Source organism: Notamacropus eugenii, chromosome 2, assembly GCF_028372415.1.
Source record: "Notamacropus eugenii isolate mMacEug1 chromosome 2, mMacEug1.pri_v2, whole genome shotgun sequence".
NCBI lineage: Eukaryota > Metazoa > Chordata > Mammalia > Diprotodontia > Macropodidae > Notamacropus > Notamacropus eugenii.
Window position 1 is genome coordinate 457,955,259 of NC_092873.1, and position 26,193 is coordinate 457,981,451.

The window sequence follows — 26,193 nt, forward strand, 5'->3', positions numbered from 1 at the left end:
GCTAGGATGATAATATTATAGACCAAGAGCTACATTGGTACTTTCATCAATCCAAACTGCTCATTCTAACTCATAATTAAAATGAAGTCAAGGGATGATAAATGACTTTTCAAAAGATATATAGTTAATAAATTTTGAACTCAGGTCCTCAGACTCCAAATCCTGTGTTCTTACCCCTGTTTCTGTGTGGTCTCTTACTTTTCTTTTTGTTTCCTAATATCATATCTTCTAGCCTCTAGAATATACAGTCTTATATAAGTAGTTTTCTCTCTGTCATTCAATTAATAGTTTTCAGCCTCCCAACTACCATCATGGAGGATCAGCATTTTCATGCATTTTTTTCCTGGACCTTACTAACTGTGCTTCATCCTTGAACATTATTCTGGTATGTTGGGTCACAGAAAAGAAATCTAAAACTATCTCTAGTCAGCTAGTCACATCCCAAATCACTCCTTATCTTCTAAAAGTCCCGGTTTCAATCAGGAGCAGTAATGAATATCCCTATTGGAAGATTAATCTATCTATATACATGCATACACATGAATGAATACATATTGCAATAATCTATATACATATGTATTGTGTATGCATGAACATGCATATATGTTTATGTGTACACATATGTATGAAACTATTATTCCTATTGGAAAGTTCTAGAATCTCTGACATCATTATTATTGTGGATTATGTTATTATTATTATAGCTAATATATATATATGTTTATCTAATGGTTTAAGTTTTGAAAAGTACCTTAAAGTGGTGCCTCATCTGATAAGATATATAACATATCTTTTTTCTCTTCCTTGCTGCTTAGACATGGGCTGGTTTTGACTTGTATCTTTCCCACAACATCAACTTCTGACCTTATGTCCTTTAATTACTGCTTTTAAAAGTTGCTACAAAATTAAAGGGAATAAAGTGGCGATCTCTTTACAAAGAGGGATTTTCTTTGGGTCAGGAAGGAAATTAGCTGATTGGCTACCTGGACAAACTAACTCTACCTATGGTGACTTTAAAAGGCTTGAGAAATTCCAGCTTATTTAATTTATTTTAACATAAATTACTCTAGCAGGCAGTCCATCAGGTGATGAAGTAGACAGCTGAAACCAAGTCCATTAGAGGGCATCTCCCTTTTGGGGGTGAGGAGAAGGGGCAAAAAGGAGAAGGGAATTTTTCTCTGTCCAATTGACAATGTGACACAAAAATGAACCAATAGATTAGTTTTGTGGGTCTACTTTATCTACTTTCTTTTCTATTCTTGGTTACAAGGGATGGCTCTCTAGCTGGTGGGGGAGAGGAATATACTGAAAATGAAGATGATGGTCAAACAAAAGATATCAATGAAAATAAAATAACAAATTAATAATACAATTTCTAGTCAAAGTAATTACTCTAAAGATAATAGCAGCTGCAGTGAGAATTTTGCCCTTGATAGCTTCCTTGTCTGTGATCAAAGAAAATCTGGGTGGTCTGGGGCTCCTCCCAATGCTTCTCTATTACCTCATTTTTGTCAAAGAGCGGCCACGGATCAATTAGACATGAATCTTACACAACTCAGACATTTATTTTCTCAAGATTTTTTTTCCCTTTATTCTACTCATTAGCCTTCTTACTTCATTCCACACCTAAATGTCATGGCAAAAATCTTACAAAGTCTACGATATTTCCACTAAGCAAAAACAATGAATAGCTACAATTGTTTTTTAAAGTGTTCCATTTCATCCAGCTCTCTCCGAAGCACTGGACTGAAAATCATATTCATTATCCCTCTAAAAGCCTACTATTTGGCAAATCAAGATATGAATAATTATTGAATACTTGTTATATAGGATAATCAACTAATTTGTCACTCCTGAAAAAATATTACTATTGAAAAAACAAAATTTTCATAGTACAAAACAGCTTAATTTGAACCATACATAGTACAATTTATTATCGAACAGTGAATGACAAGGCTATATTTAAGGTCTTCCTAGGATCAAATTTGCATTTCTGCTTTCCCTCTCAATAGTTTAACTGCACGTAGAGTCTAGAGTTCTTTAAAGTCATGGGAAGCAGCATGAACGGAAGAGATATGGAAGGGAGGGGCAATGTGGAAAATCTGGCACATTCATGAAAGATAAATATACTCAGTCACTTCTTGAGATGTTATAATTCTCCACCTTATTATATTAGACATACTCCACCTAGACTTCAAAGAAACTCCATGAGAGTTTTTGGACAATTTCAATATCACACCCTTCAGCTGTGTTGTTTTTTTTTTTCAAATGAAAACCGGTAATTACTTTACGTCTCTATTTTTTTACCTCTATTTTCTCATCAATTTATGTCCTAGGGAATCTTTTACAAACTTTGCAATGTAAGTGAACCTATATTATAAAACTGAAGACAGCCTTTATGAGTACTAAAATTACTTACAGGGCCACATCTAAACTCTGTAAACATTGTCATTCAACCTGATTAATCCCCTGTTTTGCCAGACACTACAATAAGTCAATTTGCTCCAATGAAACGGTGATTCTATATAGTTAATATTCTGTTCTAGTTTATGTAGGGATAGGAACTGGATCTTTAATTTCATTTCTATATCAAATTTCCTGATGAGGAAATTCCCTTCACCACTGCAAGTCTGAAACTTCAAGTCTTAGGGAGTTGTCTATAACACTAAGAGGTTATATGACTTGTCTAGGGTCACAGAGCCAGTGTGTGTCAGAGATGGGAAATGAATTCAGTTCTTCCTGGCTCCAAGACTGCTTCTCTATCCACTATACCACACTGCCTTTAAATTATATCTTATGCATTACTTGCCTTTGTCTTGTGAGTTTCACTCGCCTCATCCATTACACACAAAAATAATTCTTCAGAGTCAGACTATTAAAATCCTAATGTATTTTTGGAAAACTGAAATAATTCATTTTGTCTTTCTTCATAGTACCTTTTATGGTGTTGCACAAACTTGATCAACAAGAATTTCTTAAATACTTACCACGTACCAAGTACAGTGGTAAGTGCTGTGGATAAAAACACAAAAGCAAAACAATTGTTGCCTTCAAGAAGATGTCATTCTATCTATGTGGACAAAGGTACATAAATAGATATTTATAAACTATATGTAACATAGATATAAAATAATATGTGTAATAATATATACAAAATTAGCACTGAATAAATACGTGCACACTACATATTTCAGTTCACACTGTATATGCTACATATAAAGTACTATCCTACCCATCTAGTGCCTTTTAATATATTTGGGGAGATAAGACAAATGCCCAGAGAACCATCAAAAAATAAAAAAGGTAATAAATAATTAAATATCAGATAGTCTTGACTCTGATATTATTACAAATAATGTGTTTCACTGGAGTTAAGTGAAGGGAGAGGCCATGATGGTCAAAGTTATTTTGGAAAAATGCCATGCAGCTATTAGAACTTGAGATGGATCCTGAAGGATGGATAGGGTTGGAAGAGGTAGAGAAGAGCGGAGGAGAACATTGGTGCAGCTGGTGATGGACAGAACTCTGGGCCTGAAATCAGGAAGACCTGAGTTCAAAACCATCCTCAGAGGCTTATTAGCTATGCGACACTGAAATAGCCTTGACCAGTCAGGGTTCTTGTGAGGAACAAATCAGATAATATTTGTACAAAAAAGATGCTTATTCTCTTTCTCTTTCCAATATGGGAAGAAAAAAGTTACAGAGCCACAAAGGGTGTGTGTGTGTGTGTGTGTGTGTGTGTGTGTGTGTGTGTGTGTGTGTGTGTGTGTGTGTGTGTGTGTGTGTGTGTGTGTGTGTGTGTGTGTGTGTGTGTGTGTGTGTGTGTGTGTGTGTGTGTGTGTGTGTGTGTGTGTGTGTGTGTGTGTGTGTGTACACACAAAAAAGGTGATTTATCCAATCCTAACGAAAAGGTTCAACAGACAATAGAAAGAGAAACTATGTTTCATCCTGAGTATATCATCAATTCTTGGGTTAAGTGACTACCTGTTATCCAACTTAGAATGAAGTTTCTGTCATTCATTATAAAAAGCAAATTCAGGCCAATCTGAAAACCTCCATCGAAGAATTAGTGATTTTAGAAATCAGAAACAGTCCTGAGTCAATACTATATGTATCAATAAATCTATAGAGATCAGGACAGGGTTCATCAGTTAATGTTTATACAGCCCCTAAAGCTTTGCATAACCCTTTACATAAATTATCTCATTTGTTCATCATCAAGCCCACACAGTATCAGGGGTCCTCCTGAATTTGATAATACAAGAATATTACATCACCATCAGGACATGGATTAAGATAGCTCATAATCAGGTCCCCAAAGTACTTGTTCGTTGAACAGGTTCCAAACTCCATCTGGATTTTCACTCTGCCCACCCACAGACAGAAGGAAAAATGACCTCACTTAAAAAATTATTATAACAGAGGGTGTAGACCTTGAAGGCCATAAAGAATTAGAACTCTTAAGTGACTGGTACAAAAATCACTGCTAATGACTATCCTGTATTTAGTATACAAAAGGATTTAGAGAACTGAGATCAACTGTGCTCAAAGAATCTTCATACTAATCTGAAATAAGCATCATTGTTCAGTCGTTAAGTTGTATCTGACTCTTTGTGATGCCATGGACATGTCTATGTGGTTTTCTTGGAAAAGACATGGGAGTGGTTTGCCATTTCCTTCTCCATTTTGGGCTCATTTTACAGATGAGGAACTGGGCTAAATAGTGGCTAAGTGACATTCCCAGGGTCATACAACAAGAAACTGTCTGATATTAAATTTTAACTCAGATCTCCCAGGCCTAGTGCTCTAACTACTATACCACCTAGCTGTCCCACAAATAAGTATAGGCCTTAGTTATGATAAAGCAAATAAATCTCTGAGAAAGAAAGAGAAAGAAAGGAAGGAGGGAAGGAAGGAAGGAAGGAAGGAAGTAAGGAAGGAAGGAAGAAAAGAAAGAAAGAAAGAAAGGAAGAAAGGAAGAAAGGAAGAAAGAAAGGAAGAAGGAAAGAAGGAAAGAGAAATAAGGAAAGAAGGAAAGAGAAAGAAGGAAAGAAGGAAAGGGAAAGAAGGAAAGAAAGAAGGAAAGAAGGAAGGAAGAAAGAAAGAAAGAAAGAAAGAAAGAAAGAAAGAAAGAAAGAAAGAAAGAAAGAGAAAGAGAAAGAAAGAAAAGAAAGAAAAGAAAAGAAAGAAAGACTTAGTGGAATAGAGAAGACACAGTGGAGTTGAATACATTCATTGGTGGAAGGATGAACACAGAGAGAATTTCTCATATGGAAACTCCCTACCCAGATGCAGATCTTCAATAGTTTTACAACTTACTGTCTTAGAAAGTTCCTTAAGATACTAAGAGAATAAGTGATGTTAGGGATGGGACCTGAATTCAGACATTCCTTACTCTGAGGCACTCTATTCTCTCTATCTATTACTCTGTTCTATTTCTTTATCAAACTATGAGAAAAACAGAGACAGAGAGAGAAAATTTTCACAACACTTTAAAGTTTTCAAACTGCTTTACTTATGTGAATTCATTTTATCTTCACAACAACCTATGAGGTAGATACTATTATTATCTCCATTTTACAGATGGGAAAACTGAGGCACAAGGAAGTTAAGTGACTGGACAAGGGTCACACAATCAGTAAGGATTCTGAGGCGGCATATGAACTCAAGTATCCCTAACTGCAAGCCGTGCACTGTTTCTACTATGCCATCTAGTTGCCTAACGTAAAAGTATTGGATTCTGGATATGTTTAGTCATAGAATGTGGATAGCAATGTATGAAAATGTTTTTTCCTTTTCACTGTTAGAACAATCAATTCCTTTTGTGTCCAAACAGATTGACTGAAATAGGATAAAATGATAAATTAATTCAATGCAACTAAGCCAGAAGTTTCCATTTCTGTGGTTCTTTCACCTGTGCGCACAGCTTAACTGTCAGAGCATCTTAACCAAAAGAGTTTTCATAAATGTATTTGTGGAAAGAATTACATTATATTGAAATGTGACAAACCTAGATATTTAAATGTTGTGAAAAGACTATTCACATTTATTTTAAAATTCTATCCAAAACTAAATTTTATAATTACTTGTAGTTAAGTATGAACTGACCAAACTCATCCTATGATTCATATTTGAAACAGATGTTAAAATTATTTTTTTTGTTCCTTGTTTATACCAAAACATCCTGAAATACTCCACATGTTTTCAGTACTGCATTTCATACTATTTGGCCCTAAGGAAAATGCATACTTAATGAATGGCATGCACTTCAACATAATAATTATTTTTACTTACAGCTAAATAAGCTTCACAATGACATCAGTCTGGTCAGTTGCTCAATAATAACCCTGTGAATTGGGAGTGCAGATGCTTTTTATGTCTGTTTTACAGATGAACAATCTGGATTTAAGGGAATAAAGTACCTTGGTCAAGGCTCCACAGCTATCAGACTAGGGACTGGGTTCTTTCAAGACTCAGCTCAATCTTAAATGCTGCAAACTGCGTTTCTCAGATCTTCTCTCTAGAGCTTCCCCCAAACCCAAGTGAGTCTTTCCTCTGATATACAATCCACTTGCAATTTATCATGTAAGAGTTGCTTGCATGTTGTCTCCATCATTAGGATGTGAGCTCCTGGGACTGTTTTTTGGTTTTGTTTTTTTTTGCCATTCTTTGTAACCCTAGCACTTTGCATAGTGCCTGACATAGTAATCACTTAAGTCAAAAGTATGAAATGCCATGACTACTGTGTACTAAGAAATAAAGAGGACAACCAGGAAAGAAAAATGAGTCTTACAATTGTTTATGGGCTCAGGTATGAGTCATTTTTTTCAAAGTATAAATAAAACTTAATCTTATACTGTATTCAATATTTTGTTAGCCTGAGTCTTTGCATGGGAACTGAGGGAACTTTCAGACATAAACTAAAATCTGATGTTCTCAGGAGAAACCATGGGTGGACATAGAAGGCAGAGAGACCAGTGACTACTATTAAAAAACCTCCAAAAAAAAGTTTTTCTTTGTGCCCAGGTATTTTTGACATGTTTTATATGACATTTGCATCTAGAATATAGTTTCAGGTTGATTCATTTTAAATATATGTACATATATACATAGATATTCATATACATATATACATGTCAATCCATATATGATGGGGTTTCTCACAAAATTTCACTTTTCTCAGGATGGCAACATTTTAAAAATTTGTATAATTTACTATTTTTATTATTTATATGCATATATATGTGCGTATATAAATATATATATGCACATATATACACATACATGTGTGTATGTGTATATAGATAGATATATACATCTATATATGTGTAGATAGATAGATAGATAGATAGATAGATAGATAGATAGATAGATAGATAGATAGATAAAATGTTTCCATGCTAAGGAAAGTGAAATTTTGTGACAAGTCCTATCAGATATAGATTTACCCAGAGAACTTCTTTACGATTACCAGAAATCATTTCATCATGGTAAATTAAATTCAGTGTTTCAAAGTCTGAGTTTCGCATTTTCAAAATCCTAGGAATACTAAATGAAAACAACTTAAAATGCAAAATGGGAAGACCAAGATTAAAAAATGCAGACTTACCAGGTAGAGCCAGAAAGGCCAGCAACATATGTGGCACAATCTAAAATTCCTGATTCATATAGGGCTTTCATCACACCAGAAAACCCCACCATGGCCCGGAATCCACCGCCTGAACCCAGTACAGCAATCACTGGCACCTAAGGAAAATTAAATGGACAAGACCCAAATGAAGCAAAAGTCATAAAATAAACTATGCTTTTGAAAACCAAAAAAGGATTGTTCTTGGTGTCTGTTGCTCAACTTTTGCTTTATAAATTCCAGACATTGCTGGCAAAGAGCAGCAGCTTTGCTTCTTTGACAACCTAGCCCCATTACCAAAATAAAATTATTCAAAAGAAAAGCAATTAATCTGACATTAGAAAGAAAAAAGCTCTATTAGAAGGTCTTTAAAATAAGTATACTGTATTATTCAATTTAAATCAATTAATTGAAAAATTTAAATAGTCAATAAGATTTCCCTCTTTCTTTTGGTGGCATCATCCACCAGTTAATCAGGCTTTAATTACTGGCATCATCCTTGATTCTTCCTTCCTTATCATTTCTCACATCCAATCGACTGCCAAGTACTATTGATTTGATCCTGAAATATTTCCTGCATCCACTCCCTCCTTTTCTGTTGTCACTGACACCACCACTTTAGTGTAGGCACTCATACCTTCTTGCCTACCTTATTGGAATAGTCTCCTAACTGACCTGTAGCTATTTCAAGGATAAGAATTATATAGTGCTTTTCAGTTTTCAACACACACTCCCATCGCCCATCGCTGATCTCATTTAATGCCTGCAACTGTAAAGCTTGCAAGACCATTATTCCCTTTTGTAGAGACAATAAACCTAAAGTTCAGAGAAGGTAAGAATTGTCTAAAGGCCTTTGGCTAATATGTACAAAAATCAGAACTATAACCAGTTACTTGTTTAGTGTAATGTCATTTACACAGTACTACATTACCTCAACTTTAAATCTAAAAGATGAAAGATTTTATGAATCTAAATATTTAAATATAAGACCCTAATAGATCTGCACTATTTAAAATTAATAATTCTTTAGTGAGAAAACCATGTTGCCCAAGACTCTGTAAGACCTCAATTTGAAACCTGGCTCTCAATGGTCATTTTGCTAACAAGCTTGAAATTCACAGAATTATAGAATTCTGTAGTTGAAAGAGACTTTAAAAAATTTTTAGATTCCTTTATTCCAGCTCCCTCATTTTACAGATAAGTAAACTGAGGCTCATAGAGTTTATGAGATTTACCCCAGGGCAAACTATTAAGTAGTGGCAGAGCCATGATGACCTCTCTTCCAAGGCCAGGGTTCTTTTCAGTACATCTGGCCTCCCAAAATAGACAGACTGGAGATGTGGTGATTAGAAGTCAGACCTCAAACTTACACAGAAATATTCTCCCAGTTCAGCACAGAACCACAGATTATACTGACTTTTGCTTTATCTGATTATTACCTTTTGTCCATTGGTTTGAAAGACTTCTCTAAATTTTTCAGAGAAATTTACGGATAAGGGGAAAGGGGGGAGCCAGAAAGACCAGGAGCATTTTCTTGACTTTGTTGTCTGCCTTATTGGATCCCAGCATTTTCATGAAAGGTTCTAACCCTTATGGCCTATGTTTGTCTTTGTTGATAGTTACTAAGTTTACATAGTTGGGAACATGGTGGACTTGTAATCAAAAAGTCCCAGTCCCATATCTGACCTCTGAAATGTCTTAGCTACACTTGGTATACTCTCCTCTTCCACTTTTTCTATGCTTCAGTTGCATTCTAAGCCTTTTCACTACCTTGATATTTATCTATATTGTATACCTCACAATCATATACTCCATTTGATATGGTATTACACCACTGGTCACTATTGCTTTCTCTCTGTGGTTTTCTTTCCGTAACTAAAACATAAGCTATTACAGAGAAGTCAAATACATGGCCTGCAGGCTACTGCCACACCCTGAGTGTAGCTGAACCAGATTAAAATGTAGTTGGGAAATATTTAACAAAATAAATTAAAGTACCATAAAACACAGATGACACTGTGTTTTGAAACTAGCTCAACATGTGATATCCTTAAGTATGGATTAGTGGCCCCCATTTCTATTTGTTTGCTATAACTGGTGATCAACACTTGGCCAGGGAGTCAGAAAGATGTGAGCAATACTGAATACTGGGGAGAAAGTACTGGCTCTGTAGTCAGAGGAAAGAAGTTCAAATCTCACCAATAATATTTACTACCTGGATGACCTTGAACAAGTTATTTCCCCTCCCTGAGCCTCAAGCGATTCTTAAACATGTTAGTGAATAGCTATGATCTGTGATATTGGAGAGAACTCCCCTGATGACATAAACCAGAAAACATTGACATATTCTTAGAATTGTTATTAATGTTGTTTTATTCCTAATAATAACATTAATAGTGCAATTATCAAAAAGAAAGAAAAACTAGCAGACACAGATATTAATATGCCAAAACAAGATGGAGAAAAAGAAAGATTTGAGCCTCTGAATACACAATTTCACTTTCTTGTCTTTAAATAGTCAATTGATGATCTACTATTCTACATCCACATTTCTAGGTAGAGAGGAACATAATGTATGTTTCAAGGAGCTTGTTCTGGTCTAGTTTTTGTCTGTTGTTATTTGGGGATGTGCAGAGGAGCCTGGAGCTATGAACGTCCAATGTGAAATTTTTCATCAACTTTGCAGATGGGGTATGTGCACTAAAAAATGTATTTGCTTTTTAATTTCATAAGAATACATCTAGAGCTGGAAAGAATCTCAAAGAACATGTAATCCAATCCCTTCACTTCACAAATAAGAAAACTAAGGCCAGGAAGGGGACCTGTCCAAGGTCATACAGGTAATAAGTGTCAGAGGAGAGATCTGAATCTCTTTCCTCCAACTCCAGAGCCAATACTAAACACTGATCAGCTCTTTCAGTTCTTTGGCCAAACATCTATCTAATATATCACACTGATGATTTAATTGAAGAGAGAAAATGAAAAGGCAGAAAGAAATAGTGAATAATGGGACAAGATATTTATAATTCAATGTTTCATTGTGAGGGATACATTATAAATAAACAATAAAGTAGTAAAAAAAAAAAAAGCCTAAGAACACCACTGGAGTATAGAATAAAGTGAGGTACATTTAAAGTGGTGAAAATAATAGGTTGTGTAGTTCACTTAACATAAAATAGAAGTAATCTTAACATCACTTAAGTCAACTAACTGGGAGATGTACTTCCTCTGACTAGAAAGACCATTTCTTGCTTTCAGCAACAAATAAGTGACTCTCTCCTTAGTCTCTCATAAGCACTCACCCAAATTTCACCATGAAACACTCAGGATTTCATAGAATGTTAGAGGTGAAAAGAACCTTAAAAATAATTCAGTCCAACTCCCTCAGTTTCACAGCTAAAGTAAGGGTCAGAGAGGTTGAGTGATTTGCCTGATGTGATATAACCAGTAAGTAGCCCCATAGGGATTCAAACTGGACCGTAAAGAGTCTGTTCATACAGTCTGATCTAGCAATATCCCTACTATGTCCATATTCACAAATGGGTGAGGACACAGGGAAAGGACCCTTCTACACAAAAAATAAGTTATATTGATATGTTTTATTGTCACAAAGAACTATAAATTAAGTGGGTGCTTATGGGAGATTGGCTTAACTAATTATGGGACATTATTCCTCTGTAAAGAATATCAGTTAACAAACTGATATTAAGCACTCCTTACCAGATGTTATGCTAAGCACTAGGGATATTGAGGGAGGCAAAAACAATTCCTTCCCTCAAGATGCTTTTATTCCAATGAGGGAAACAAAATGAAAATAACTAATTAGAAACAAGAGTAGATGGTAAGTAATCTCAAAATGGTTTGAGGGAAGTTGGAAACTCTCATTAGAGAAACATATTGATTGTGTTCCAGAGTTTCTTGGGCAGCAGAGACTCACAGAACTCAAACTCTGGTTTCTTCTAGGGGTAGAGAGGAAAGACCAGAGAACCAGCCCCCCCTTCAGTATGCACAGCAGGTGACCCTTCATGAGACATCTAGCTGGACACTAAGAAATCAGAAATTAGGGGAAGGCAGATGGCACCTTATCACTTGTTGGAAGGTTTTTCCATACTGGGGACAACTTTGCCTCCCCATCCTTGACCTTTCTTTCCCCCCAAATTTCATCATCCTATCTTCCCACGCTTTCCTGAGATTCAGAGGCTGGGCATTAGGAAGGAGCACTAGTATAAAAGAATAGTGAACTATTCTTAAGATTCAAGTCATTTAAGGAATCTCAAGCCTCATAGGTACTCATAAACAAAGGAAAAAAATTCAGTCCCTGTAGATCTCTCCAACCTCTAAGTCCCAGGGATTCTCGTTACATCTGAGTCATCTGACTTCTTAGATTCCAAGTATGAAGAAACTAATAATTAGACGCTACAGTCAATTTAAAGAAGAAGCTACCAAATTATTTCGGGGGAAGCATCGGGCATTGTAGAGTGCTAGAATCATTGTTTCTCCACTCTGCCTACCAACCCTAGCCACATTTAAGGGTGCCTTTCATGCTGTTTTCCCTTGACACAGTTGTGTGTGTGTGTGCGTGTGTGTGAATTTCCTAGTTGTAAAAATCCGTAGTTACACCTTTGATCCCAAAGCTTTCTCCATGATACCAAAATTATCTCCAAATAATGTCACATTTTAGATCAGGAGATCAAATGGACTATTCACATGATTTCCCATGAAAAAAATTTGTTATCCATTTTATATTGTCTTCATTTTAATAAAATATTATGAATATAAATAATACTACTGTTTTACCACACTTTTATAAGCCTAAAGAGGGCTACCCTTTTCAGACTTATTTCACCCAAGATGCCAATTAATAGGGTAGAAATTATATCAATTAATATATTTGATTCAATTCTACAAATATTCTGAAGTACTTAGAGGGGGCAGAATAGCTGGGTGGTAAGGGAGATGGGATTGCTGTTAGAACCAAATCTGATAATAACATGCAAAGCACTTTGCAAACCTTAAGGTACCATGTAAATCCTGACTTTTGTCATCCTAAGATAAGTAACCTGTAAAGCCCAGTCTGCCCAAGCTATTGGAGAACACTGATTTAAATAAGTGCCATAAAGACAATAAATTCCATAAGTTCCATTAAGTTCAGAAAAATTTTTAAATGCCTTTGCCTTCAAAATTCCTCAGATGCAAAATCAAACATAAAAGATAAGATGCTGGCAGACAAATGATATTCTTCTATGAATGAATCACTCCCAGTAACATGAGGAGGATTTCAACAAAATATGAGAGCTGTACTCTGGCTCAATTTTCTGAACCTGTGTAGTCTGGGATATTCTAAGAGAACTGTTAAATAAATGAATGACTACAAAATCCAGCTGTTAGCCTTGGACCTAAATCCAGATAACAAAAAGAAATACATGTTGCTGAACGCATTTAGGTACTACTGAGACAAAGTAACATTGCTTGGCCATAATCTAAATACTACACGAATATCCATTACTTGGATAGCTAATTACTAAAAAAAGAAACTTTCATTTACCTTGAATTCCTGTTTGATATAGTTGGATTAAAATATATTAGTGCTTGAGCTTCAAAGAAATACAATAAGCATGGCCAATTTACCTCCTTCTAAAGCAAAAAAAAAAAAAAATACTGTGCAGTGGGGGTTTTTTTGTGTTTTAATTTCCTGGTAACTATCTTCCACCTCCAGTGGAAAGAGGAATATTGACATTCGAAAAAGCAAGACATATTTTGGGCCACACTAATATCCTGGAGAGATGCAAAAAAAGCAATCGCAGAATTCTGTATTGAAAGGGAACTGATAGGCAATGTGATCTAACTCCTACTTTCATAGTAATCAGCTCCATTGTTCAGTCATTTTAGTCATATATGATTCTTCATGAATTGGGGTTTTCTTGGCAAAGATACTAGTGCGGTTTGCCATTTCCTTCTCCAGTTCATTTTAAAGATGAGGAAACTGAGGCAAACAGGGTTAAGTGACTTGCCCAGAGTCATACAGCTAGTAGGTGTCTGAGGACTGATTTGAACTCAGGAAGATGAGTCTCCCTGACTCCAGACCTGGCACTCTCTCCACTTCCAAACCTAGTTGCTCTAAACAACTCTATAAATTCCCTAAATAGGTGGTCATCTGGTGTCTACTTGAAGACTTACCCATTATTACCAGAGACGACCTATTAGGCTTTCACATAATGGCCCTCCACATAACTGAAAACAGCTATCATATGTGTTGGACATAGGCAAGAAGATAATGACTGCATCCCTTAGACCTTCAAATGCTTCTCCTGTGGCATGGCCTACAGTCGTCATCAACATCATTATCATCATTACAAAAAGCATTTAGCTTTAAGGTTTGCAAAGTTCTTCCTATTAATTCATTTGATCTCCACAAGAATGCTAGGAGGTAGCTGCTTTGATTATCCCCATTTTATAGTTGAACAAATTGAGATGGAGGGAAGTTAAGTGACTTGCCTAGGGTCACACCTCATAAGTATCTGAGACTGGATTTGAACTCAGGTCTTCAAAAGACTTCAGATATCATAGTCTACCAAGTCTGATTTTTCTCCCTCATTCCAGTGTTTCATGTAGATAAAGACAAATTCAATTCATTGATACTTGCGTAGAGTGATTTGGTACATTCTTTGTCTTCATAGTAAATTGATTTAAGTGCCCATACTGACTTTGAAGACACATGTTCATCACTTCATTCTTTAATACTGACTGCAAGATACTAACATTTCAATGAAACCTTAATTCCCCCAGAAAAAAATGTTCTGTTTCCTCATATCTCATTTATATTCTTTTTTATAGTTTACAAAAATGTTTCCTTATCCTATAAAAAGTAGATGATTATTTTCATTTGTTTCAAATAAGCTAAGGAATTTTAATTTCATTGAAAGGAACGTTTCTGATATTTCAGAAATTTCCTTCTGATAAATGGATTATCAAGATTTTGAGCCCTCATTTTCTGATTCCATGTCCAGTGGTCTCCAACTCAAGTTTCCAAAACAAACCAAGAAACTATATAAATAAAATTATAAAAAAAACTTTTATACAAATAAAATCAGATTTAAATAATTGGAGAAAATTAATTGCTCATGCGTAGGCAGGGCCAATAGAATAAAAATGGCAATTTTACCTAAACTAACTTGTACATTCATTGCTATCCCAATTAAATTACAGAAAAAATATTTTGCTGAATTTGAAAAAATAATAACAAAATTCATTTGAAAGCACAAGAAGTCAAGAACATCAAAGGAGCTAATGAAAATTTTAAAGGAAGGAGGCTTAGCAGTATGAGATCTTAAACTATATTATAAAGCAGCAATTATCAAACATATCTGGTGCTGGTTAAGAAATAGAAAGGTAGATCAATGGAACAGAGCAGACATGCAATTTACAGCAGTAAATAAATACAATACCCTTATATTTGACAAATGTTAAGACTTAAGATTTTGGGGTAAAAATTCATTATATGGTAAAAATTGTTGGGAAAACTGGAAAGCAGTATGGCAGAGAGGGAGAAATAGAGCTAAGAAAGGACTCATATCTAATGGTCTCAATTTTTTCAATGAAGTATGAAGGGCAAAGTTCTCAGCCATGAGAACTGGACAGGAACAGGGTGGGGTGTTAGGTATTTGTTGGAAGAACCCATGAGAGGTTTGATAAATGATGAAAATGTTTGGAGAGATTTTAGAAAGATTTTTCCACTTCACAGCAGCCTACAGCAATTTTCCTGTTCATTATGCTCAATGCCCTATTCTGTATTATATTTATTTGTGTCTTTTTTTTCTCGTCACCTTATGAGGTCTTTGAAGACAGGAGGTGTTAGTTGTCATATTCATTTTAGTATTTTCCCTAATACATGGTCTAATGCTATCCACACTGCAGATGATAAAAATGTGCTTAATGAATTAGACTGAAATATACCAAGGAATCAAGATGACAGTTTAATGCAAAATAATGCTAGATGTAGAATACTTTATGGATTGTAAACTGCTGTACACAGTTCTTTTCATTTGACCCCCACAACAGCTCGATGAGGTAGGTGCTTTTCTTATTCCAATTTTGCTGATGAGGAACACAGAAGTTCAGAAAGTTTAAGTGAATTGAACCAGGATCATATAGCAAGTTAGTCTTTGAGCTGGAATTAGAATTCAGATTTTTTCTCATTCTGTATCTAGCCCAGTGTTCCTATGCCTTGAAAGAGTAATTTTATCTTTTCAAAGTGCAAGCCCAAAATTCCCTCATAAATGTTTTACATGATCAGAAACACAATTCAGCATCTATGAAAACTACAATTCGCATGTTTCTAGCACTAGTTATAAAAGGCATGGCGCCCTAAGGGTTTGGCTAAGGGATTAACCTAATGACACATATAATTTGTGAATGAGTTGAATTCTGTGAAATTCCCAACATTATTTACAAATCACAAGGTACACTGCTTATTTTTACCTAAAAAATATCTATGATTTTAAGCTACATTTACCTGAACATCAAAGCAATAAAATCCCATTCTCGATGTTGATATGTGGCTTCTACAAAAATGAGAAGTCATTAAGAATAAACTCCCCCTCCTAATCTAAGATACTGCTTTCTACAAGGATATATTCCATTTTCAATGTGCAATCATTTAGAAATTTGAATTCTAGGTTAATAAAATAGAATTGAGAAACACAAAATTTGTCAATCTGTAAAACAGTTCCTGGGTGAGGCAGTCACTAAAGCATCATTACAATAGACTTATTTAGCATAGTTTTAATGAACACAGAACAATTAAAATATATTTATCTAAATATAAATTTTTAAAAATATGAATCAAAATATGTATAGTAAAAGTGTTAGTCATTTTGACTTAATGAAGGCATAGTTCATCAGTTATTACTGAATATTCTGTCTTACTCTCTTTCAATTAATAAAATCTGAGCTGTCATAATCTGGATGTGGTCAAATGGGAGATGGAAAGTTTAAATATCAGCATCTTGAGTGTCAGGAAATGTAAATGGACAGGAATGAGTGATGTTAATTCAGGTGATCATTACATATAATACTCTGGAAAAGAATACCTTAGAAGAAATGGAGTAGCCCTTATAGTCAATAAAAGGGTAAGAAAAGCAATACTGGGTATAATTTTGAAAATGACAGAATATCTGTTTGAATCCAAGGCAAGCCATTCAGCATCACAGTGACACAAGTCAAAACTCCAACTACTGATGCTGAAGACAATGAAATGGTTCAATTCTCTAAAGACCTAGACCATCTTATAGAAATAACACACACACAAAGATGTCACATTCATCAAGGCATTGGAATGCTAAAATAGGAAATAAAAAAAAATAAACAGAATAACAAGCAAGTTTGGTCTTCAAGGACAAAATGAAGCAAAGCAGAGACTAATCAAGTTTTGTGAAGATAACTCTCTGGTCATAGCACTTTATCAACAAGATAAAAAGTAATTCCACACAGGGATTAGATTGATAATATACTTTGCATCTAAAGGTAGAGAAGCGTTATACCAGGTCTGCATAATGGATGGCCTATGAGGCACAGGTTGTGCAGGTCTGTGCTATACCATCAGTTAAAACAAGACCTGGACCTTCATATTATGATCTTCTTTTGGTAAAATTCAGATTTAAATTGAAGAAAGTGGAGAAAACCATTAAGACCATATAGGTATGACCTAAATAAAATCCCTTATGACTATGAAGTAGAGGTGATGAATAAGATTAAGGGATCAGAGCTGGTAGATGGAATGCCTAAAGAACTATGTACAAAGGGTCACAATATTGTATATGTGGCAGCAACAAAAAACATCCCAAAGAAAAAGTAGAGAAAGAAAGCAGGATGGTCATCTGATGAGCTTTCACAAATGGCTGAGAAAAGAAGAAAAGGGAAAGAAGAAAGGGAAGGATATATCCAAATGAATGGAGAGTCCAGAGAACAGCAAGGAGAGATAAGAAGGTTTTCTTAAATGAGCAATGGAAAGAAGTAGAAGAAAACAATAGAATGGAAAAGACAAGAGATTTCTTCAAAAAAATTAGAAATACAAATATAACATTTCATGTGAAAATGGACATGATAAAAGACAAAAAATGGTAGGGACTTAACGGAAGTAGAAAAGATTAAGAAGAGATGGCAAGCTTACACAAAATAGCTATACAAGAAAGACCCTAACATCACCAAAAACCATGATGGTGTGGTTACTAATAGAACCTGGAGAATTGTGGGGATTGGAAGTTCAAATCCGTGTGGACGGTCTCGGGCGGGTAAAAGTGGGACTTCTAAATCTTAGAGTCTTACGAGGCCCTCCATGAACAGCGGGGATTCGAGAAGGTCAGACTGAGCTAGCTCGGCTAGCTCGGGTATTTCCGCCTCTCCCCGGGAGATACGTGATGGGTGGAGTCTCCCTGCCCTCGAGGTCGTCCCGGATCTGGGCACACTATTGTTATCTAACAGCATGGTATTTAGATGCAAACTGTGCGGCTGAAGGTTAAGTAGGATTGAGGAAGCCTGAAAGCTCTCTTAGCATGTGAGGAGTCAAGAGGACAGTAGGCTCCGCTTCTTTTCTTTCCTCTCTCCCCTCCCCCTCTCTCCCCGCTTGTACTTCTACTTCCAATCCCTTAAGATCTTAGCCTCCTCAGGAAATCTCCCCCTCTTCCTCCTAAGGAAGACCTCCCTGCACTTGTAACCGAGACCCTGAAATAAAGCTCAACCCTTGTTCGACTCTGGAACGTCCTTTCTCTCATATGAGCATCCGGTTTTGGCCAACCGAAGACCTCGGAGGTGAGGTAAGAAGACTCGGGTAGCCCACACAGGCCTCTAGGCCTGGCGGTTGGCGCCCCAACAGAGGACTGGGAGCGCAGATAATCCTGGGTGTTTTTGGGGAACACCCGGAAGGGGCTGTGAAAGAAGCAAGTCCCAAATCCTAGATTCGGAAGGAGAGAAAGAGTGAGAGAAGCTTCCCACACCCATGGGAAAAGGGCAGAGATGGGGAATCTATTGCCAGTAATAAAGCCAGAGGAACAGGAGGTCTGGGCTGAGAAACTTCACAAGGAATGCAGGAAGGCGGGGGTCACAATAGAGTTAGATGACCTCTGAGAATTTTGTAAAAGGATTTGGAAAGTTTCTCCTTGGCTCAAGCAGGCAGGAATATCAAGAGAAAAATGGGGAGCGGTCGGAGAGCAAATGACTGCTTATGAGCAACAATACCCTGGGGAGCTGGAGGATTTAGATTTCCTGATATTCGGTGTAATTAAAAGCCTGCTGGAAGGGCTGGAGAGGCCAGGGCGGGATTGGAATGAGAGTGGAAGTGGAGAGAGGGGAGGGGAGAACACGGGAGGGACGGAGAGTCCAGGCAAGCAGAAAGTTAAGCGGAAAGTTAAGGAGCGTAAAGAAAAAATAGACTCGGAGCTCCATCTAGCGGATGGAAAAGGCGAGGCAGAGAATGAAGCCAAATGAGCCTTAGGAAGCATTGCTAATAGTAAGGCCAGTGGAGGTGATGGAATTGTAGCTCAGCTATTTAAAATCCTTAAATATAATACTGTTAAAGTGCTGCACACAATGTGTCAGTAAATGTGGAAAATTTAGCAGTGTCCACTGGATTAAAAAAGATCAATTTATATTCCAATCCTAAAGAAGGACAATGTCAAAGAATGTTCACTTTACAGAACAATTGTACTCATTTCACCTGCCAGGAAGGTTATGCAAGATTCTGCAAGCTAGGCTTCAGCAATACTTGAACCAAGAATTACCAGAAATGCAGGCTCATTTCCAAAGAGGCATGGGAATTAGAGACCAAATTGCCAACATTCACTGAATTATGGAGAAGGTAAGGGAGTTCCAGAAAAACAAAACTATCTACTTCTCCTTCACTGATTATACTATCACCTTCGACTGTATGAATCACAACAAAATGTGGCAAGTCACCTCAAAGAGAAAGGAGTACCAGATTATCTTACTCATCTCCTGAAGAATCTGTATGCAGTCCAAGAAGAACAGTTAGAACCAAACATGGGATAAATGATTGGTTTGAGATTGGAAAAAGAGTATGACAAGGCTCTATATTGTCACCTTATTTATTTAATTTGTGTGCAGAGTACATTGTGAAAAATTTCATGCTGGATGAATCAGAAGCTGGAAATAGCAACAATCTCAGATATATAGATGATATCAATCTGATGACAGAAATTGAAGAAAAATTCAGAAGCCTCTTGATGAGGGTAAAAAAGGAGAGTATAAAAGCTGGCTGGAAGCTTAACATTAAAAAAAAAAACAACTAAGATCATTACAATTGGCCCCACCACTTCCTAGCAAGTAGAAGAAGACATTTAATTAGTGTAAGATTTTATGTTCTTGGGTTCAAGATCACTGAAGATGGTGGCTGCAGCCATGAAATTAAAAGACTCTTGCTCCTTGGAAGGAAAATTATAACAAATCTGGACAGCATGCTAAAAATCAGAAATACCACTTTGCTGACAAAAGTCTGTAGAGTCAAAGCTATGGTTTTCCCAGTAATAATATATGGCTATGAAAGTAGGACTGGGACAGCTAGATGGCACAGTGGTTAGAATGTTGAGCTTGAAGTGAGAAAGACTCATCTTCCTGAATTCAAATCTGGCCTCTGACACTCACTAGTTGTGTGACCCTGGGCAAATCATTTACCTGTTTGCTTCAGTTTCCTCATCTGTGAAATGAGCTGGAGAAGGAAATGGCAAGCCACTCCAGTATCTTTGCCAAGAAAACTCAAAATATGGTCATGAAGAGTCAATCATGACTGAAAAGACTGAACAACAACAATGAGAATTAGACTACAAGGAAAACTGAATCCTGCAGAACTGATGCTTTCAAGTCATGGTGCTGGAGAAGACTTTTGAGAGTCCCCTGGACAGCAAAGAGATCAAATCTCTCAATTCTTAAAGAAATTAATTCATATTATTCATTAGAAGTCAAATACTGAAGCTGAAGCTTTTTGTCCACATAAGGAGAAGACAGAACTCACTGGAAAAAAAACCCCGATGTTTGTAAGATTGAAGGTGAAAAGGGAAGAACACTGTACAGAATGAGATGGATGGATGAGCTTAGACAGACTTCAGAAAATAGTAAAGAGCAGAAGGGTCTGGTGTGCTATGGTCCATAAGGTCATAAAGAGTCAGACACAGCTGAATGACTGAACAGCAAAAATAGCAGCAACAACAACGAGTATTCATCATATTTTAAAGTCTACCTAAAAATAGTACAGATGTTTGTTCTAAGAAATAGAAAAACATGTGAAAACTATCATTGAAAAAACAATTGACCTGGAAAATAGATTGAGGAGAGATGAAGTTATGGGTTATGTGAAAGCCATGATAAAAGAAGGGACTAGATATCATATTTTAAGAAATTATCAAGAAAACTGCCTTGATATCTTAGAAACAGAGGGTAAGATAAAAACTGAAAGAATCCACTGATCACCTTCTGAAAGAGATCCGAAAATGAAAGCTCCCAAGAATATTATAGCTAAATTCTAGAGGTAAGAAATAGAATGGTGTATCAGTAGACTAAATTAGATACATCATACATAACAATAAATAACTAAAGAAATCTAGGGTTTGATAAACCCAAATATGCAACTTTTTGAAGCAAGAACTCACTATTTGACAAAAACTGTGCAGGAAAGCAGTCTGGCAGAAACTAGGCATAGACCATATTTCACACCACATACCTAGGTAAGATCAAAATGAGTACATGGCTTAGACACAAATGGTGATAGCATAAACAAATTAGAGGAGCATGGGGAAAAAATTTACCCATCAGATTTATGGATAAAGAAAGGGTTTTTGACCAAACAAGAGACAGAAATGATCATGGTAAATAAAATAGATAATTTAAATTTCATGAAATTTAAAAGATTTTTACACAAACAAAATCAATGCAGGCAAAATTAGAAGGAAACTGGGGGACAATATTATGCCAGATTTCTCTGATAAAAGTCTCACTTCTCAAATATATAGGAAACTGAGCCAAATTTATTTTTAAAAAATAAAAGCTGTCACATGAAAAAAATATCTAAATCACTATTGATTAGATAAATGCTAATTAAAACAACAGAGATGTCACCTTTTACCACTCAAGAATTGCTGGCATGACAGAAAAGAGAAAAATGGTATCCACTGTTGGTGGAGTTGTGAACTGGTCTAACCATTCTAGAGAAAAATTTGGAACTATGTCCAAAGGGCTATAAAAGTGGGTATACTCTTTGACCCAACAATACCATTACTAAGTCTATATCCCAAAGAGATCAAAGAAAAAGAAAAAGAACACATATACACAAAAATATAGCAGCTCTTTCAGCAGTGAATAAGAATTAAAAATTGAGGTCATGCCCATCAAATGGGGAATGGTTGAACAAATTGTGATATATGATTGTGATAGAGTATTATTATATTGTAGGAAATGATGAAGGGTATGTTTTCCAAGAAAAAAAGCAAACCAGGGAAGACATATGAATTGATGGAAAAGTATAGTAAGAAGATTTAGGAAAGCATTGTATATAATAACAGCAAAATTATAATGATTATCAACTGTGAAAGCCTTAGTTACTCTGATCAACACAACGATCCACCATAATTTCCAAAAATTCAAGATGACAAATACTTAACAAAAAAATCTTCACAGAAAGAACTGATGGATTCTGACTACAGACTGAAGCAATTTTTGTTTTCTTTATTTTTCTTGCTTTTTATGCAATATGGCTACTATGGAAAGGTGTTTTACATGATTTCACACATGCAATGGTGTTGTTTTGCTTGCCTTCTCAATGTGTGAGTGAACATCTGGATGGAGGGGAAGAATTTGGTACTGAAAAAAGAGAAAGAACTAAAAATAAAAACCAAAGACAATATCCAACAAGCAATCCATGGAGATTGTGCTTGAGCTGTTTCTCCAAATGTGCCCTGAATAATCCATGTTTTCTTGCTTATTTTCTCTTGAAAGATGGCTGGTTAATCTTAGATCTACAATTTGTAGCTAATAATAGATTTTGACTCTCTTTGATAATCCTACAAATAGCCAGAATCTACTTAGCACAGTTCTGAGTGGGCACATCATAGGATTATATTTACTTATTTCTTAACCTCCCCCCAAAAAATCTACCTGACTAAACAAATCATCACTAACATGTGAAGACCTAAAAAATTGGAAACTAAGCTTAAATAATAAGTATATTAACATTCAGTTCTCCATTAATGATGTATGAATTTTTTACTTCATGTTCTTTTGCTTGATTATAATAGATGTGTTTTGCATAACAATTTATACAGGAAAAATATTGTGGATGTGGAATGCCTACAGTTCAGGTTCTGACATGCAGCTGGATACCTGGCCCACAGATATTATTCAATAATGCAAATGTACATATATAAATGTGCATTGTATATTTATATAGATGCATGCAGATATATATATTTACATATACCTTCATTTAGACTTGTATGTACACATATAACACTATCTTGTATGACCTCTTTCATAGAGACTATAGAGAATATTGCTGTTTCTTTAACAGAAAATGGAATCTTTGAGGAGTTTATGAGAAAATTTGCAGTTTAACCATTCTCAGGAAAGAATATTAACAATGGTGGCTAAAAAAACACTAAATGGAGTGCAAAGCAAAAGGACTAAGAGAATTCTCTGAACTGACTATATTTAACTCAGCTTTTGAAAGGTATTCTAATGATCATTGTTTTTCGATTTTTTAAAAAAGATTTCTACTGCTATCCCTGACACCTACATTATGAGACTGTATTTCGAAAATTGAGAAGTTACCAACAATAACAATTAGAGATGACTCAGGCTATGATCTTACTCAGAGCTAAGATAGAAAATGATTAAATTTTTGTTTTGTTGTTTGCCATATCATTGATAAATAAGTAGTCTTGTTTTTATTTAAGGTTAAAGGTATTTTGGATATATGTATATATTTTATAAATATATGTATATATAGAAATAGAGAAGTAATTAAAATGTTTGGAAAAATAAGCTTTTCCTGCTGATTTGATAAATAATATTTAATAACTTGAAGTGGAGACTCAAAGATAATGAGATAGGTATTAAAATTTCAATAATTTATGAGGAAATATGAAGACACTTTCTGAATGCCTTAGAACCAGAGATGAAAATGAATAACGTATTAAGTCAAGTAGTTGGCTGAAGTAGTTTGATATGGTTGTTTACTAGTCTACATACGCACACACTACACATGTATCATATGCTATTATATACACAGATATAATATAAATGTGCGTACATCGTATATATATTATATATATGTATATATACATACATATTAAGGCAATATTGTAAATTGATATTGAACTGATTGATTGTATAACTGAACAGAAGACCATCTGCCTTTGGAAAATTACCAATTTCTTTTTATGACCTCAAACTTTTCCGAGAAAAAAAGACATCCATTTATTGTGAGTACTTTGCCAATGATGTTGTAAGGCTCTATATAAGTCATGAGATGTTACAATTGTTGGAGAAATGAAGTTGAGTAGCACCCAGATGGTAATGGAGGACCATACAATGGGAGGCAGCAGTCTCTAACAAATTTAATAAATAAAGTATTGTACAGGAAAAGTGATATAAAGGATACCATTAAAATTAGGATTTGAAAATTTACATGGGCTGGTCATGTTGAGAATAAGGGATGATCAATGGATATTTTGCTTGATTCCCTATAACCCTCACAATGTCAAAAGAAAATTAGGGAATTCTCCATGTTTTTTGGTATTTTTCCTCTATCAAACTTATAGGAAACCATGGACAAGGGTCACACATGAGCAGGCATGAATAGATTGCAACTTTGGAAGGAATGCCCATATAAATGAAGTCATAGATCTACCAAAGGATTTGCACACCATTTGCTGCTAATTTATTTTACATCTTTCCCTTCTGAGCAAGCACCTCTATAGGCCAACTCCCACAAAATCAGTTGGCTTTCTCTTAAGAAACTAAGATAAATTCACATTAGTCTTAGGAAAATATGGCTAGGGAAGTGGATGTGCATAAAATGAAACTAATAATAAATTCCAATGACTGTTTTAGACATTTACAACTTTGGCTTATCCCTTCCACTGATTCATATCTCCATCTATCATCAGAACAGATAGAGGATTGACTATATTTATATCACACACCAAGAAATAACTAAATGTATTTGGGGGAGGATACAAAGAGGAATTCAAAGCATTGGAGTTACATGGTTAGACAGGGTGGGACAAGGCAAGTTAGGTTATAAGTTTAGGTAAAAGGAAAAATTGAAATTTTATAATCAGTATGAAAAAGGAATAGCAGGGAAATGAGACATGAGCTCAGTTTGGGAAAAGTCAAACTGAGGACAATATGTCTTTTTAAAAATATTCAGACTGGCAGGTGGGAGTTAGAGACTGAACACTGGGTGAAATGTCAGAATGAAGAGACAATTGGGAGTCATCAGTGTCAGAGTAAATCCTGAAGTTATGAAATAAAATGAGTTCATCCAGGAGAACATGCTGAGAAACACAGAACAATTAAAAAAGGAAAAAATATTAGATAATAAAGTACATTCTCTAAGCCAAGTACAACTTATCAAAATAAAGAAAAATGTAATGAACCTGTAATTGTCTCAAAGAAAAGTTATTATTGTTATTGATGACAATTTTGCATTATATCACTGATGAACTACCATTACTACAGCTTTTAGGATTATCTCTGTACTTTTTCTATTATGAAACAAAACTGGATACTACTTTCCTGATCCCTACAGTCCCCAAACAGTAGTAAGGACTACTTACTTTTAAAAATAAATTAAGCTCAGTTAGAAAGTCACTCACTCAGCACCTACTATGCACAAGGTGACAAGTAGTCCTTGCTCTCAAAGGGCTCACAGACTGATGGAGGAGACAAGATGTAAAGAACTATGTACAACAAGTCATACACAGAAAAAGTCATGGACTCTTGGAATTTGTAATTTCGTTCAAAGTGTAGCTTGAGCACTACCTTCTATACGAAGCCTTTCCTGATTCCTCTTAGCTGTTAGTGTCATCCCTCACCAAATTACCTTGCATTTATCTTGTACATATGAAAGTATGCATGTACATAAGTTTATACATATGTACACATGTCTCTCTCCCTTTAGAATATAAACTCCTGAAAGTAGGGACTTTCATTTCTCTTTGTATTCTTAATGTAAATCAATGTTAACTGATCAGTTGGTTATCACAAGGTAGCATAGTAAAACAGGCAAAGTAAAGAAAACATAGCTTCAAATTCCATGCTTGACACATGCCAGATGAATGACCCTTGGCAAGTTCTTTAACTCTGCTCTGTAATTCAATCTAGCGGACTTTAAAAAGCGCTATACTCACTCCAAACATTAAGGCATCAAAAAAGGTAATGTCATAATGTTTGCCTTATCCTTTCCAGTCTCTAATAGCATTCATTAACTCCTTTCAGCAAATGTTTTTGGCCATCCAAATAGTTTTCTCAAAGTAAAAGGCTTTCAAAATGAATTCACTGCT

At 35.4% G+C, this 26,193-nt stretch overlaps 1 protein-coding gene across 1 annotated transcript in view; it reads right to left on the reverse strand.

Moving 5' to 3' along the window:
* PLA2G4A (phospholipase A2 group IVA) overlaps positions 1 to 26,193 on the reverse strand; it is a 168,444-nt gene that overhangs the window by 44,377 nt on the left and 97,874 nt on the right. Inside the window, exon 8 of the mRNA XM_072648363.1 lies at positions 7,610 to 7,746. Coding sequence (XP_072504464.1) covers positions 7,610 to 7,746 — 137 coding nt within the window. The remainder of the gene's footprint in view (positions 1 to 7,609; positions 7,747 to 26,193) is intronic.